Source organism: Gavialis gangeticus, unplaced genomic scaffold (assembly GCF_001723915.1).
Source record: "Gavialis gangeticus isolate Ggan-Ray unplaced genomic scaffold, GavGan_comp1, whole genome shotgun sequence".
Taxonomy (NCBI): Eukaryota; Metazoa; Chordata; order Crocodylia; family Gavialidae; genus Gavialis; species Gavialis gangeticus.
This window is the reverse complement of record NW_017729025.1, coordinates 22,885,518-22,902,615: the sequence shown is the minus strand read 5'-3', so window position 1 is coordinate 22,902,615 and position 17,098 is coordinate 22,885,518. Positions and strand designations below refer to the sequence as shown.

Here is a 17,098-nt window from a genome sequence, read left to right as displayed (position 1 = left end):
TTGGGGTTGGGGGGGGGGGGGCGCAAAAAAGAGTAATTTATGTTTGCGGTTGTGCTGGTCCAAAAGTTGCTGCTTCCACTTTGCACTGGGTGCCTAGCCACATCCCTACCCTGCTGGGTGAAATGATTTAAATTAATTTACCTATGGATTAGACCTACTGCAATGTATTGTATTTTTGCAGCATTGGATGTGTTGTTTTAGCAGGCTAGTTTCTTTATTTGAATTTTAAAGTGCAGCGCTAGTCACAAAAGTTACTTGAAAAATGGCACTGTGACATTTCACCTTTTATCCCCTAGTAACTTCTTACTTGCAAATAAGCTTTATGTAGTACAGAATACTAATTGATTATTTATGTAGTTTTAATGCTAGCCTTAAAAACAAACATTATCCCTAGTGATAGAGGTTCAGGTGATTATGCTCATAATGACACAGTGGCTGGCAGACAGTGAATTATGATTACTACTCCTGGTTGGCTAGGAATTATGCACATATAATTTGTTACTCTCTTTTACCAGCTCACCTGTTACTACTTGCCTCTTAGCGGGTGAGCTCTGTGGCTTAGGAGCTCTCATCTTACTTATGGTTGTACAGCACCTAACACATAAGGTGTGTCCCAGCCCGGTTAGCCTCTAAGCAGAATCATAATGTAGTTATTTGATAGCAAAATTTCTATCTCCATTGCTTTTGATATCTTCATATGGGAGTGTGTTAGCTGTGACGAAACATCAGATGATGTAAGCCCTCTGCTTACGAAAGCTTATGCCATATATTTCTGATTTCATTAGTCTATAAGGTATGAATCTACCCTGCCTTTGTATTGGAAAGACCATAGAAATTTAGTAGCTGGTGTGCTGATCTGGGTCTTAAAAGACCTGACTTCTATTCCTGGCTCTGCTACTAGTCTACTGAATGATCTTTGACAGGGTGCTTTACTTTGCTGGGCATCAGCTTCCCCTGTTGTAAATGGGGATAATGAAACTCACCTCCTGGTCTAGCAGTGACATGCGCTCCTGGTACCCTTACGTGATTAGTTGGCATTTGGAGCTTAGTAAAGAAGGCCAATGTGCCAATGCTGTCCAGGAAGGAACAGAATCCACGTCACTTTCCCTAAAGTATGCAGACACCATAAAAATATTCAGGATTTTACTATTTCTCATGTCCTATTGTTTGGATGCCGACCTAGCACGTGACCCAGCAGCAGAGCAAGCGATCTTTAACTTCTTCATTGTTGAAAGGAGCTCAGGTCTGGGGGTGACCTTCTTAACCAGGAGATAGTCTAAAAAGCCCTGAAAGTTGGCATTCCTTAACTTAGCGGATCTCAGTGTTTCACCTTATCTTGTTTTATTGGTGGGAATTTGCCTGTTGAACTCTTTCATTCTGTTAGGAAAGTTCTAGGAATTGATGCCATTTTGGGTGGTTGACTGTGAAGAGAGGCTCTTGCTTATCCTGATTTTCTTTACCTTCTTTCCCCACTCCTACTCAAAAACCCTGATGGAACTGAAGATCTAACTCTCTGTTCTTTCTGGATGTAGCTTTCTATTCTATTCTGCTTTTACAAGTGGACTAGGCTTCACTTCTGAAAGCAGTTGCTTGATCAGAGAACAGTAACTTCTTTAATGAGATGTGTCTTTAAATATAGCTATTATGAAAATCTGTTTTACATTCAGAGGGAGAAATCCCGCCATCTGCTTCAGACTCAAAGAGTTTGGATGAAAAGTAAATTTTATTCACCATAAATCATATTATGGGAGATTTGCCTTGATTGTGCCATAAATTATTCATGTGTATTTGTATTCCATAAGCTGGCTTCTCTTTCTCTCTGCTGTTTGGCCTTTCTGTTAGCTATGGGATCTAATTTCGGACTCTTCTTTTTAGGTGCCCATATATGAATTGAGGAATGATGGCCGAGCTAACCTGCTTGGAGCGCTGCTGTTTGCTGGGCAGTTTGTCATTCCCGAGGTCTGTGTCTGTGGCACTTCTGGTGCAGTTTTACTTTCTTGAATTGTGTGCAACCAAATGTTTACACCTTTACAAATATATGTTAAGCTGTAAAATTCCATGCTCTAATCTCTCCACCCTTTTCCCCCTAAGGAACTCTTTCAAGGTTAAGAGACTCCCCACAAGATACTACAACACTGCATGCAGCCTTTTGCCAGATTTAATTTTATCCATATGCCCCTAATACAGGCAACCCCCGCTTTATGCTGTTTCACTTAGCACTATTTCACTATAACACTCATTTGAAATTGATACCTGATTTCACTTAGTGCTCAGCAAGTTTTGTTATAATGGTTGCGGTCACTATCTTGGGTTATTAAAAACAATTGCAGTTGCCATCTTGGGTCATCAAATACTTTTGGTTTCACTTTAATGCTCGTTTCACTTAACACTCAATTTTTCAGAACCCAATTAAGAGTGCGAAGCGGGGGTTGCCTGTATATTCTGGAAAGATTGTTAGGTGTGTGAAATCCTGGCTGCACTAGATGGGAAATCAAAGTGTTTTCCCTTGCACATCAAGCTTGGGACTCAAAGTAACAAATGGAAAAAAGAGACTTTTGAAGTGCACTTACTACTGATAACAGGTGGGAGGTTTTGATGTCCCTAGAAACTAGAAATGCCTGTTATGTTAATAAAGGACAGCATGTGTAGCAGCTGGGGAAGTGTTCCTATACTGCCTCACTAATCTGCCTTTAAATCTAACCTACATAGTGCGTAGCATGCCTGGAGTGAGGGGAGTTTCATTTCCACTCTTGTTCCAACTTGGCCTGTCCATTGGTGCTGCCAGAGTGATATAGGCAAGACTGACACTTAATGGCTGTAATTTTCCAAAGTTACTTATAATTTGAATTCAGTTACTAGTCATTGTTAAAAAAATCTAAAAACATATTTAAGGGCCTGATCATGCTCAGAAGCTTCTGAGCACTTACCCTCTGCATATTAGGCCCCTGCTGGGTATCTCAGATCAGGCACCCAAAATCAGTAGTCACTTTTGAAAATCTTGGCCTTTTTTTCTCTAGGCCACCAGGAAGCCTAACAGACTTTGAATTTCAGATACTTGCGACAAACCTTTAAAAAAGGGAACTCTGTTCCCTTCACCTATTTCCAGTTAAAGTGAATCAAAACAAAACCCTCTCTCCTAGTTATGTAATTCTCCTGAGGGAATTAGGTAACTAGTTAACATTTAACTTGTTTTAAGAATTTAGGAATAACATAGTAAATGATAGGCCAACTTTTTTTGTTTTTGTTTTTTTTTTAAGTATTAGCATTGTAAACCTACCACCCTCTAAGTTACTTTAAAAGTTTAGAAAATATTCTAAAAGGGGCCAATTCCAGCACTTATCTATTGAATCTTTCATTACCGGCTTATACAGAGACATGTTTCTTTACTTGTTTTGCAGGTGTGCCTGTACTTTTATCATAAACTGTACAGGGGAAATAGGGTGACAAAGGTAGATGCGGGGAGTTTCAGTGCCTTTTGCTCACCTAACCTGCCTCCACTTGCAAATGCTGAGGTTGATATTACAGGTAAGCAACACCATTGTTTAAGCCTTATAATTTGTACCACATGCAAGAGCTTACTAGAGTTATTTCAATATTGTATCAGCGCTTACACAAGTGAAACAGTTTACACATGAATGTGATTTAAAAGCAGTGAATACTGACACTTCTGTATGTGCTGTACAATGTGCCTAAATGTTAATTGTAACAGATATAAAAAACCAGTGATTTTAAGCTTGGGTAAGACTTTTGTTCAGGTCTGCACTTACAGACATTTTCTAAAGATCCATCATTTTCCAAAGGGAGCACTTCTGAGATGATGCTTAGTCTGAGGATAAAAGTAAAAGTGGATTTCGTTATAATACTCTTAAAGGGGGAGTGATAATATTGGTGAGCTTACATTTTTCTTGTCCTTCCTTCCTGACTTATTTAGTACTTTAATTGGGATGAGTGAACCTTTTAAAAAAAATAGTTAATAGTAAAAAGCTACAGGAGTATACCTGTACCAGTACTCAAGGATGTTGTAATAGAGTCAGCTTGTGTTATGGATAAAATATTTTTCTGGGGGGGGGGGAAGGGAATCTCATTTTACTATTAAGGTTCCAACAGGTTGCTATAAAACTTGACTTTTAAGCAGCTTTTGGAAATTGAGCAGGTTAGACAAATATTTCCTGGGGACATTCTAGATATAGTTGATCCTGCATCCATGCAAGAAGTTGGACTAAATGAATTTCCTTCTAGCCCTGTATTTCTGTGAAATGTATCAACATGACAGAGTCTCATGTATTAAATATTTTAATTATATAAAATGGGAATAGAGGTGATGTGGATGTACTGACTTTTTAACTTCTTTCCTTTTATAGCTGATTTTCTCGTAGCTGCACGTGAAAGCAAGTTAGGATTTTTTTTGCCTAGTCTCTAGAGGATGTCTGCATAAGTTAAAAATAAAATATAGATCAGGGTTCAGGCCTGGATTCTGTTTCTATGGCTTTGGCCCAGGCATCGTATATGTCTTGAGAAGTCAGTTAGCATCTTTGTATTTAGCTTCGAAGGTGGTTGTAAGGACAGATCCATTAATGTGTTTGCAGATACTATGGTAACAAACACTATGGGGGGAAAATGTAAAGAAATCCATGGACATAATTTTACAGGGTCCCTTCTACTCTCTTTCAAGACTGCCATGCTGCATAGTTCCAAGACTGGAATACAAAGGTGGTTTTGATTCAGGACTGAGGTACACTAGGTACTGCTCATGGTACATCAGCTATCATTAGGATATCTAGTAGGTAAAGGGAACATGCTTACTGTCAGTACAATTTTGTTAAAGTTCACCCAGGCAAACAAGCTACTTGTACATTTGCTGGAATGCTGGAGCTGCTATTTTCTGTCTTAGGTTGCCAGGAAAGCTTTCATTTGTATTATTCCTGTACATTGTGAAGATTTCTATTTTTTTCTTTTCTTTTTTGTTTTCCCTTGGATCTTTTTTCTCTGAAATGTTATAAATTTAGATAATGACAATCCTAAATATTCATTTTCTAAATGAAGAATGACAGAACTAAGCTGAACATAAATTCTCTCTTGGACTTGAATGATCTGTTTTGTGAGTACTTAACTTTATCATTTTGGTACTATAAAGATATCTGTTACTTGGGCCATGTTATCCCATTAATTTTTAAGCAGAACTCCCTGTTGAGTTGAGTGGGGAGTTCTAGTTTTAAAACTGATGGTATTATGTGCCCTGTTATTACCTGTTTCAGTTGATTGCACTGTTAGTATAGTGCCGTTTTTCCAAGATAGAAGTGCCAGTATTGAATGATTGTTTCATTTTGGAAAAACATAGTTCACAGCCTACAGACAGTAGCTACACTAGTGCAGCTTTATGCTGTCTAGAATAAATTGTATGAAACATGGTCATCTTCCTGGAGTGCGCACTAAGAATCCTCATATGAAGCTGTCATGGAGAAAAGGAACCACATGGGGCTTTTAAAAATAAACAAGACAAACCCATCTCTCTATCTTTTTTAAATTACTTGGATATATTGTCACTGTTCACTACTTCCTGGTTGCAGCTGGGTCCATCTATTTTGCTGTTTCAGCATTATAAGCCAATCTCTTGCCAATGCCAGGAGGAAGTTAAGCAGCTTATGAAAACTTTTCCTCCAAGAACCCAGTTCTGTCAAAACCTGCTGAGCTGGAGGATGCTAGAAACAGAGACTGGGAGGGTAGGTGATTCCCTTCCAGCAGTAGAGTAAAAGGACAAGTGCAGGGTGCTGCACTTGGGCAGTAGGAACCAGCAGCACACTTACACAATGGGGAACTCCCTACTCGAGAGCACGGAGGCAGAAAGAGATCTTGGAGTCATTATTGACTCCAAGATGAACATGGGCCGACAATGCGAGGTCATGGTTGGCAGGGCTAACCGGACCTTGTCGTGCATCCACAGGTGCATCTCGAGTAGAGCCAAGGAGGTGATCCTCCCCCTCTACGCGACGCTGGTCAGGCCACAGCTGGAGTATTGTGTCCAGTTCTGTGCGCCCCATTTCAAGAGGGATGTGGACAACATGGAGAGGGTCCAGAGGAGGGCCACCCGCATGATCCGGGGACAACAGGGCAGACCCTACAGTGAGAGACTGCGGGACCTGAACCTATTCAGCCTCCACAAGAGAAGGCTGAGGGGGGACCTGGTGACCGTCTATAAACTCACTAGGGGGGACCAGAAGGGTTTGGGGGAGACGCTGTTTCCCCTAGCGCCCGCTGGCATAACAAGGAGTAATGGGCACAAGTTGATGGAGAGGAGGTATAGATTGGACATCCGCAAAAACTACTTCACAGTTAGGGCGGCTAGGAGCTGGAACCAACTTCCAAGGGAAGTGGTGCTGGCCCCTACCCTGGGGGTCTTTAAGAAGAGGCTGGATGCCTACCTGGCTGGACTCATTTGAGTCCCGTTTCTTGTTTTGGGGTTTTGTTGTTCTCCCGCCCTGGCGGGGAGTCAGGCTAGAAGATCTACTAGGTCCCTTCCGACCCTAAATCTATGAAACTATGAAACTATGAAAAGGCATGGGAAGTATAGGAGTGTGACGGGACCAGAGCCAGGTATCATCAACTGATTGATGTAGACACTGAGGAGAAGATACAGTAGGAGGTTAGAGTGCTAGCAGTATACTAGGGCTGTGTGAAATGGCTGTTCTGATTCGGTTTCAGATTTGGCCGTTTCGGAGGACAGTGATTCATTTCGGTGTTTCGGATCACTGTCCTGTTTCATTTTGGCTGAGTCTGTTTCAGAGATTTGGCTCTGCTGAATCTCCTCTGAATCTGTTTTGAATGGGCTGCAAGCTTTACACAGCCAGGCAGGGCTTGGGGCCGGGTGCTTGGAGCCCCAGTGGGGAGCAGGACGGGGCTGTGGGTGGGTCATCCAGGGGAGGAGGAGGAAGGCGACTGCCCTCCATACAGGCGAGGAGACCTCCGTGCAGATCTCTCATCCCTGTCATGCCAGGTCGCGGGGAAGGGAAGCAGCGCAGAGCAGTGAGCAAGCCTGCTGGTTCCTGCCCCACGACTCGGCTTTGCAGGGAGCTGAGATCTGTGCTGGGGGTCTCCTTGCTGCCGCTGCCTGCCCTGCACTGCCCTGGCAACATAGGGCTGCGTGGGGCAGATAGTGGCAGAGAGGAGACCTATGTGCGGATCTCTGCTCCCTACGGAGCCAGGTCACGCGGCAGGGCAGTGCTGGTCCCTGCCGTGCAACCTGGCTCAGCAAGGAGCAGAAATCCAGGGTGGTGAGGAGACCCACGGCGCGGATCTCTGCTCCCCGCAGAGCCAAGTCGCTCAGCAGTGCAGCAGCGTACAGCTGTCTCCCTGCAAGCCCGGCTCTGAAACTCTGAAGTTTCGTAAACATTTTGGATGCCTCATTTCATTTTGGAGATGTTTCTGAGCCATTTCGATTCAGATTTGGTGTTTGGGGCACCAAAATGGAAGCAGTGACAGTGGCAAGAATATTCCAGAGAGCTGTCCATGTAAGCAAGGGAGGGGAAGTCTGTGTAGATTGATTTAAAAAGGCCTACTTGAAACAGGAAAGGCAAACAGAAGATCAAACATGGGGAAACCATTTATTTATTTATTTTTATTTTTTTTAGTCATCAAGTACAGACCACTACTCCAGGGAGATAGTTTCAGCATATTTCAGAACTTTTCTTCTTCCATGTTGCCTAGAAATGTCAAACTAAAAATCTATTTCATTGCTATGGCTAGTTTTTGCCCATCTGGCATGTGGTTTGTTAGCTTGAGGGTGTCTGAATGTTTCTTAACACAATTCTAAGACTTCTGCAGAGAAAAAAAGGCACATAAGTGCATGGGCGTGCAAATGGATACAATACAAAAACCTGAGAGGACAGGCTCTTGGCCTCATTTTCCTTGATAACGCCACTGATGATGAGGCTAGTCAACATCAGCCTGGTTTAACTGTCTTGCTTCTGATTATTCACAGTAAAAACACAAGTCATTTTATTTTTGTTATCAAGATGCATCAAGGCAAGTGCCAACGCTGCATATTGAGGTGTGTGTCTTTTGGGGTTTTTTTTCTTCACTTCTTGTAAATACAGGCGTGTTTATTCTTGTAATGAATATTTAGAGGGAATGGTGTCATTTGAGGAGGCGTGTACCAGTTATCTTATAATGAAATGTTGCCAAAAAGGGGGCTGTGTTTTTATCTTGTTTGCCTGCTTTATGAACTTCCATCCATAGGCTGGTTGAGGCTCCCCACCCCTTGGCTCTTCCCTTGAATGTTAATGAAAGCTGGGGTAGTTTATATAATGGTATGACTTGCCTTTAGTTTTTCAGAGAAGGATGAGAAGAAAGTGGTGCTGTCTGTGTGGAGCCTAGCAATCATGAAAAGCTGTATTTCTCGTTTGATTTCATAACTTTAAGTTCAGTCACCACTCCTTAGGGAGGTGTCTTTCAGTTACTGCACTCCTGTAATAAATAAGTTTAAACCTGCATTGTGTCATATATATATTGCTTAACAAAAGTTTGTTGCATTTAAAAACATGCTTGAATTAGTCTGATTTTCTTTAGCCTCATTCTGATGTGTAGTTTTGTCTCTTTCTACCAAAGTTAGTAAGACTAGATGGACACAGTCTGAAACTTCCTTAGAGAGCTTCTAGCACCTGTGAATTGAAATCAGAGAGATCCTTGTTGAGTACTTCTAAACCTTCCCTTTAACAAACAGGATCCTCAGTGACATAAAGCACCAAGTTAAGATCAGGTACAGACATTACACTTTTACCAGTATATGTGACTGGAAACTGAGCTATACCTGTAACAGAACAGAAGTTCGGTGAACACAGTCTGGTTTAAAAATGGTGGAACGTGGTCTAGGATTTGTGCCCCCCGCCAGAGGGCGAACATATTTTCAATTTACTGCCAACCGAAACTACACCGCTTACGGAAAACCATGTAACTTAGATTGATTCTGCCTTGGGCATTTTGAATGTCTGTACCTTACCTAAAAGTCTACAAATGGCAAAATAAACCACTTCTTTGCAGTTAAATTGAACTGCATAGTAATTGCAGTACCGCTGCCTGGGTTGTAGTCGGACAGGTTCAGCAGTGGAACGTCAGCTAGCCAGATTGTTGGGGCCCCAAACCGAACAAAGATTTCAGCATATACCTACGTACAAAGGCAGATGAGCTGCTTTCAGACTTGGATGTTTAAAATTAAACACCTGAAAGCATGGCCAGGTTTTTCTAAGGAGCTAAGCATTTGTCAGTCCCTCTGATTACGTGCCCTTTTAAAAATCAGGGTACTTTTTAAAGTCTAAAAGGGTTGCAACTGCTTGGCATTTTTTGTAAACCTGGTTCTGTTTTTAGTGTTTAATTTTAAGCAACCAATTTTGAAAAATGTTAAGCTCTTAAATATATTGTACTTGTATCCCACACATTTTAGCTTATCTGTATTTTACCAGAGGTCATTTTGGACATTCAGGACTACCTCATTTTTAAATATTATTTTTAATGGTGTACATCCTCTTTAAAGGCTTGCCTTGTCCTTGGCAAGACCAGTAGCTTGTTGATCATTGTTCTTACACAATAAGTTTTGTATCATATTTACATAATGCAGAGGAGTAAAACCTTTTTGCAAGTACAACCTATCCAAGTCAGAACAGGTTGCTTGTTACTAGTTCTGATGTGTCAAAGCTCAGTAACTTTGCTAATTAGTTGTTTTATCATAGGATTTTGTAAAGTTTTCTGAACCCAGAAAGCTAGAATTTTCTTATGCTTTCACTTGTATGGATATACTTTTAAATATATACTACTTTTAGATTGCCACTTCTTAAAACTGTCTCCATCAGCTGAGTCAGAGCCTGAGGTGATGCCACAGCTACGTAGAAGGCTTGTCATCTGGCAGAATGAGAGGACATAAAACTTAGTCATGCTTTCTCCTTTCTTTGGGTGCTGTTTTTGGTGACAAAAAGGATTCAGAGAAGCTACTGAATGAGTTTTTCACCTTTGCATGGCATTCTGCCTGAGTCAGAATGGATGGAAACTTAGGATTTACGCTTTTTTTTTTCCCCCTCTTTGAGAACAAATGCAGCTCTGGTTTGGAACCTGGATCAAAGCAGAGAATAGTATTAACCGAAAGATGGAAAACTAGCATTTGTAGAGATAACCATGTTATTCTGATCTCTGAACTTATGATCAGCAGTAAAAAGGGTGGATTGACAAGAATCTTGACCTACATAATAATGCTGATTTTTGGAAAGATGTCTGGGCTCTTTTAATTTGGTCTAAAACCGACATCTCTTTCAGGGGATGTTACTTTCTCGTATGCATCTTGTTCATGGATTTTAAACACAGAGCATTATTCAATAATGTATACTTCAGCAAACACTTGGAAGCTTTAAGAAACACCAGAGGAATCCTGATTATCTCTGTTCTTAATCATCTAATCTTGGCAATATCTTAATTTTGATTCATGCCAAGATAAATGATCACAGTTTATCTTCCCAGTTTCTTTAAAGAAAAAAAAGGTATGCGATATTTTACCAGCTACGTTTAGTAAATTCTCAAGGAAGTATTGGCAAAGTCAACTTTTTTTGACTGTGAGTAGAGGAAAGGAAGCTTAAAAAGTCCCTTTGGTAGTAATGGCTGCTGAGGATAGGTGAGGCTGCTTTTAAAAAGTGGAACTATTGTTATGTGGGTGTTTCTTACAAAAACCACCACTCCTTCCTCTCTTCACACCCTTGAACCAGACTTGAAAAAACATCCTCAATGCATGCTTGCGAGAGGACAGCTTACTGGCCTACATGAGAATGATTTCTGCTGCTTCTGTCCTGAAGACCCTGCCCTCTTCTCCAGTTCTTAGCTATCATATCTTCCTTCCCCCACTAATAAATTTGCATCAATAACTCTTCCCCTTGAATAGACTTGCTGGAATGGAATTGAGCTTTGAGAGACCTGGAGTGCTGTTTTCAGGTTCTTACTGATAGTGTTTATGTAGAGCTAATTGCACGCATTGCATTATCTGGGCACCGTCCCAGAGAAAAGCTTTTTTGTGAGGAGATGAATGCTGACAACTTTCACATAGGTGCTTATTGCAAAAAGGGTTGCTTATTTCTTTCAAACCCAAATGTACGTAGGAAATCAAACATGCACTGGTCTACAAAAAAACCGCTACTCTCCTAAGATTCTACACAGCACTTGCACAGACGTGACTGAGCATGTAGATAAGATTAACTTGCGCATCTAAGACTTGATTAACATTGAGCAGCTTCTCATATATATTTAGTGTTTTCTGTCCTTCTGCTGTTAATTTTACTTTAATCTGTGGAACCTCCCCACCCCCTGGCCTTGCTGCAGGAGTTAAGCCTCCTATTCTTGGCATAGCACCGTGAGGAAAGGAGTTAGGGCTGTCAGTTTCTGAAACAAAGACAATAAGAATTGGCACAAAGCAGCGGAGCTCGGTAGCATGTAACTAAGCAGGTTTTTTTTTTTTCCTTTAACTGTTTCAAATATTGCTTCTAGGTATAGAGCAAGACAGCTGTTCTGCTCTATAGCTTTGAGTACTCTCTTTTCTTCACTGCGGTTGCCCAGAAGTCACTAATCTCATGGCTGATTGAGTCTTTTTCTGGAAGTCTGGTTTTCTGGTCTGCAGTGTCACAGACTTTTATTTTTTTATTCCTACAAATTGTGTAGTTAGTAACTGTGATGCATTAAGCATATAACTACATAGCATTTAGGCATTTACAAGAACCACTTTAATGTTTAGAATCTGGAGGTCAGCTAAATCTCTGCTGTCCTACTGGTGTGAAAAAGCAGTATTACCATATTTACTTGAATACAAGACAAGGTGTTATTCCTTCTAATTTGTGTGGGGGAGAAGCCCCTTGTCCTAGAATTGCATACAAGGAAACCTCACTAAATACACTGTGTAGCATTAAACTGCTGCCAAAAGCAGCATTTGCTCAGCAATGGAAACGAACTATGACGGTGATTAAGTGTAGCCAACACTGAGTATGGCTATAAAACACATGGCCCGCATTGGGCAAACATGCTTATGGGAACCTTTTAAATTTTTGGTATGGCCCTTAAAAATGAATGGGTGTTCCCTCTGGAGGGAACTGGCACCAGGCCTGGAGGTACTGCAATACCAGGTCAGCACTGGGAGGACCAGAGCCAGCTCTGGCATCTACCCCTGGGTGCCAAAATTGCTACATTTTTAATTTTATGTCTCAGGCCAAATTAGCCAAATCAGTTCTGAATTCTATAGGTTGAGCAGAGCTCAGTCATTCAAATCTGTGTGGCACTGCCACTGGCAAGTGTGCATCCTACATGCATGCCCCAAGTCTGAAGCCCTTGGAGTTCAGATGCTTCTGAATCTTGCTTGCCCTTAGCCAAAATGCCGAAGAAGCAAATTAGGGACAAATCCCCCATCTCCATAAAAATAAAGCACATAGCTGAGCTCCTTCTATTAGGAGGCTATAGCAGATTCTTGTTGGGGGGAGGGGACCTGTCCATAGTGCATTAGACAAGTCTCCACTCTTAACTACACAACACCCTTCAAGGTGATCTTGGCCTGATGACCACGGTATTTCTCCTGCTGGGTAAGAACAAGTTGAATTTTATTAGTAGATGTTTAGGATTGTGAATCCAAAAAAATGACAAAGCCAGTAGGGAAATACAAATTGCCTGAGCAAGGGACTAACATCAGAGGGATGGGGGTGAGGAGGGGAATGCAACTAGGTTATAGAAAATACAATACACTACACTTGATCTAAGCCAAAAAGCCAAGAAGTTATTGCTACATTTGATATGCTGTGGGGTGCCCCATTTGAATAAAACATATGATAATGTCCATTAAGCACAGTCCCCCTCACTACCAACTTAAGTCATGGTGAGCCACTACATTACATACACTTTGACTTCCTCTTCACTTCCATAGCTGAACTGTGTCCCCCCCCCCCCCCATTTCTAATGATTCCTGTTTCTTCATCAGCCTTAAATGTCTGGCAAACATCACAAAACAAGGCCCCACACAGTTGACCCAGAAGCTGTCTGTGGGCCCCTCTCTCAGCTGTCACATGTGATTAGTGGGGCCCTGCCCTCCATGAGGTGGAAGCAGACCAGGTTGCCCTGTGCCTCAGCTGCGTATAAATATTTGGAGCATCTCAGGATTTCTCATGAGAATACCCGATTCTAGTCATGAATGGGGTCTAATCAGTACATGGATCTTTTGTGGGGGTATCTAGAATACACACACATAAGGAGAAGTGCTGAGCTGTGGGGTCATCATGGCTTGAAATACTGTTGACTCTGGTGGGACCCAGCGCAATGAACTACAGGTTTCCCTCGCTTTATGCTGTACATGTATTCCTGGAAAACGGCGCATAACTCAAATTGGCATAAAAGGAACCCACTTTACAATGTAACAAATAGGGATATGTTCCAAGATCTTGACTGTACTAACCCCCAGACCCATTTTTACCACTTTTATAAAACAATTTTGGTACTTACCAACTGCAGACAGTACACACAAGCACAGGGAACTATTATAATGGGGATGGCAACTACAGAAACATGTGTTGCACACAATGAGCGAGGAGCACAGATCCACACAGTAGACTATATTTTGGTGCTTGTCACTCCTACAGTGCACCACACAAAGCATCTGACTGTGGGCTTCCACCACACCGATCACATAAGAGTGAATTTACCTCGCATATAATGAATAACTGGTATAAAAAGAGTCATCACATAAGCGCAAATTCACACATACAGGACCCGCATAAAGTGAGGGAAACCTGTATGTGGTAAATCATGAGCCTTTGGCTTTGGACTAATATCATCTATAGTGGGGGCATTGGAGCCCCAAGGTCTTCAGGTTGGGGCTTGTATGTAGCACTACCTGGATTTTGTGAGTAACTGAAGCTCCAGACCGATGGGTCTGGGAAGGGGATCCTTGCATGGTAATAGAGACACACAAACTTTGAGCTATTGAGCTCTACTCAGTTAAATTTTGGAACTTGACTATTGGGCTTTGCCCAAATGAATTTGGAACTGATTTGGCTTTGAACAAGATATATTTAAAAAAAGTTTGTACTACATATAAATAGGTACCCAAGTGCTTCTCGGAAGTGTGTTTCTTGGGTACCTGTGCTAAAACATGCAGCAGTTTTATTGAAAGGTAACATGCATCAGTTCTGGATAAACAAAGTGTATGGGTACTATATGCAAGTTGCTGCAGCCACATTTAATTTCAAGGCTGTTGTTTAATTTTGCTCCATGTGCCCAGGGAGAGCACTTTCTGACAGTAAGGAGAGGGGGAAGGGGCTGCTAGAGGAAAAAGTTGGAGTGAAGCAGAGAGCAAAGGGCTACCTGACTCCCCAGATTGAAATTTTCCTTGCTCTAGCAGTGGGAGGGGGTCAAATTCAAGGCAGACTTCCAATAATTAGATTAGGTATCTGGAAAATTATAACAATTCATACATTTTTCCATATATAGAATCTAATTATTGGAGGGGCTATTTTATACTCTGGGTAGTCTTTTATTTATGGTACCTGTTTCAGACTGTCTCTTTAACCATTCCCATCTGTTGTGAAGCCACTTAGAAGCAAGCTGTGTTTCCAGTGTCAAGCTAATATGTATTTTCCTGCAAGAATCCAGATGCTCACACTGCTCTGTGTGTTTCAGTCAAGACAGCCTGTGACATTGGTCAAGTAGTAAATCCAGCTGGGTGAGCTCCTGAATTGTGCTGGTCAACCTCCATGCAGTGTTACAGCTCTGCACGCTCTCCCAAATCTGCATATATCCCTCTTGCTCTCATACTCCCAGCACGGTGGAGATCATTTCCTGATGTATGGCTGGTTTGCTTGGCATTGTATTTGTCCTGAATGTTGCATTCAATCTATTTCACAGTGTAGGAGTACAGACATTTGTTTATCTAATCCCTTCTTTTCCTTTCCCCTCCCCTCCCCTGCCTAAGCATTGTGCTTAAGGCCCTTTTTTGTGTGGACCTATGTAGAGGCCCTTTTATGTTGAGGATAAGTGTTTTTGTTACTTTTCAGGGAGGGTGGGGAAGATGAGGAAAGAAATATTCAGAATAGTTATGATGATACCACGGTATGATATAAAGGCTGTACATGCATAGGTGATATCAGATATGGATAGTGTGTCTTGATTCATCCCCCCCCCAAAACTCACGTCTTAACATCAAGGAAGGAAAATGTTTTGTTGTAGGTTTGGAGGGGGGCTATTACCCGCGTTCATTGGCTAGCAGATAAACAGCTGTAACTACTAACAGAAAATCAGAATAGTGGCTGAATGTTTTCAGATCTGAGTAATTCCTTACAACACTGAGTGGAAAGGTCTACCGTGTAAGAACAAATGAAAAGGCATTCGTATACAACTCAGGGGCTTCTCCAAAAATGAAAAGAAACAACTTGTTTTCCACTATGAACTAAGCTTTATAACGTTATCTTTGCTTTCATTGCAATATAATGCCTCAGGGCATGGACCACTGTATGCCAAAGTCCTTTTGATTCAGACTTATTTTTCCCCCTCAAGTTGTCAGAATTACTGACATTGCTCTCTTGTGCTGGAATCGTAAAATTTTGAAATCAATAATGCATGACTTGGCTTGTAATAATGGAACACAAACAAACTATTAGTTAAACAGCTGGCTTCTGGCTTTAAATGCATAATTGCAGTTAATTGAATCCTTGCTATTTTATTTAATCATTAGTAACTACATTATAAACTCTGGAGATGATTAGTGGCAACAATAACAACATCTGTCTAATACGACATTCAAAATTTGTGTCACATCTCATGTTTGAGACGATGCAGGGTTTTTTGACTTTCAGTACACGTGTTGATATCATTTTGATTACAAAACAATGAAGTTCCTATTAAAATATATGAAAAGTAAATATTTCACTTCCACTCGGCTTGCCCACTCTTCTGTTGGCTGCAGTGTTCTGAGCATTGCAAACAGATGGAGGTGTAATGAGCAGAGTGATGGCATGGTGCAGTGGTGATGTTATGAGCCTAACTCATAACATCAAACACCTTTCATACCCACCAAATTAACTCTTTAAATTTATGTTCATAGAGGATTATATTCAAATGTATTCAGTCAATTTGGTATACAGCAGATCATGCTGGTCACTAGTTGGAACCGAACAGGTACCCTTGAGTTTAATATTTCTTGTCTTGAGTCAGCACTAAAACTAAACTATTGTAAATTATCCCTGGAGGGGTAATAATGTAGAAATTATTACTGCTGCTGAATAATATTTTTTTTTCCTGGGGATTTAAATTGTTTGGCGTTTTCAGGACTTAAAATCTAGCACAACAGAGCTTGAACTGAATGCGACTTTCAAGTATTATTGAAATATCTTAAACCAAGTGAGACAAGTTACTACAATTGCTGTGATTGGGTGGCCTTTTGCTTCCCTCACTCTTAGTTTTTATGGTATGAAGGCCCCACTGATGACATACGGCATCAACTTTAAAAACACAGTGTAAAGCACTACGGATATACCTGATACGTTGTTGTGAAGCTTTAATATTGAACAAGATGTCTTCTTAACAGTTAACTGGGAAACAGTGTGCAGAGCCAACACCACTGAGAAATTTCGAGTCCACACGAACATGAACACGAATGTTGCGTTACTCCGAATCTTTCCGGGCATCACTGCTGCTGCCGTAAGCATCTTGTTTTTATTTCTGGAAACTTTTAGCCCCCAGGCATGTGTGTCAGAACTGCAGGGCTACAATGGCTCATATGCACTGGAGACTTAATGTGGTGTTTTTTAAATTAAAGAATCTTGAGCAAGGTATCCCAATTTGGTAAGGTTGTCATCCTCCTGTGGCAAGCATTTTTATCAGTAATATAGCTGGGCTGTCCTAGCATTCCAAGACTCTCTTTGTATACCATAAACTCTTAAGATGTTCAAAGCATCTTTAATCTGAAATGCATGTGTCCTGGAATCAATGATAAATTGTCTGCAAGATCCATTTGAACTCTTGATGAGAACCTGCAAGCTACAGTAACTGGGATGCTCCTTTGCCAGGCACAGTAAAGAGAGAGAGAGAGAGAGAGAGAGAGAGA

General features: G+C 41.3%; 1 protein-coding gene across 2 annotated transcripts in view; it reads left to right on the top strand.

The window, feature by feature from the left end:
- ASPG (asparaginase) overlaps window positions 1-17,098 on the top strand; it is a 77,038-nt gene that overhangs the window by 20,180 nt on the left and 39,760 nt on the right. For both annotated transcript variants that reach the window (XM_019518492.1, XM_019518491.1), the window contains exons 5-7: window positions 1,876-1,959; window positions 3,399-3,525; window positions 16,580-16,692. In XM_019518492.1, the coding sequence (XP_019374037.1) occupies window positions 1,876-1,959; window positions 3,399-3,525; window positions 16,580-16,692 (324 nt within the window). The remainder of the gene's footprint in view (window positions 1-1,875; window positions 1,960-3,398; window positions 3,526-16,579; window positions 16,693-17,098) is intronic.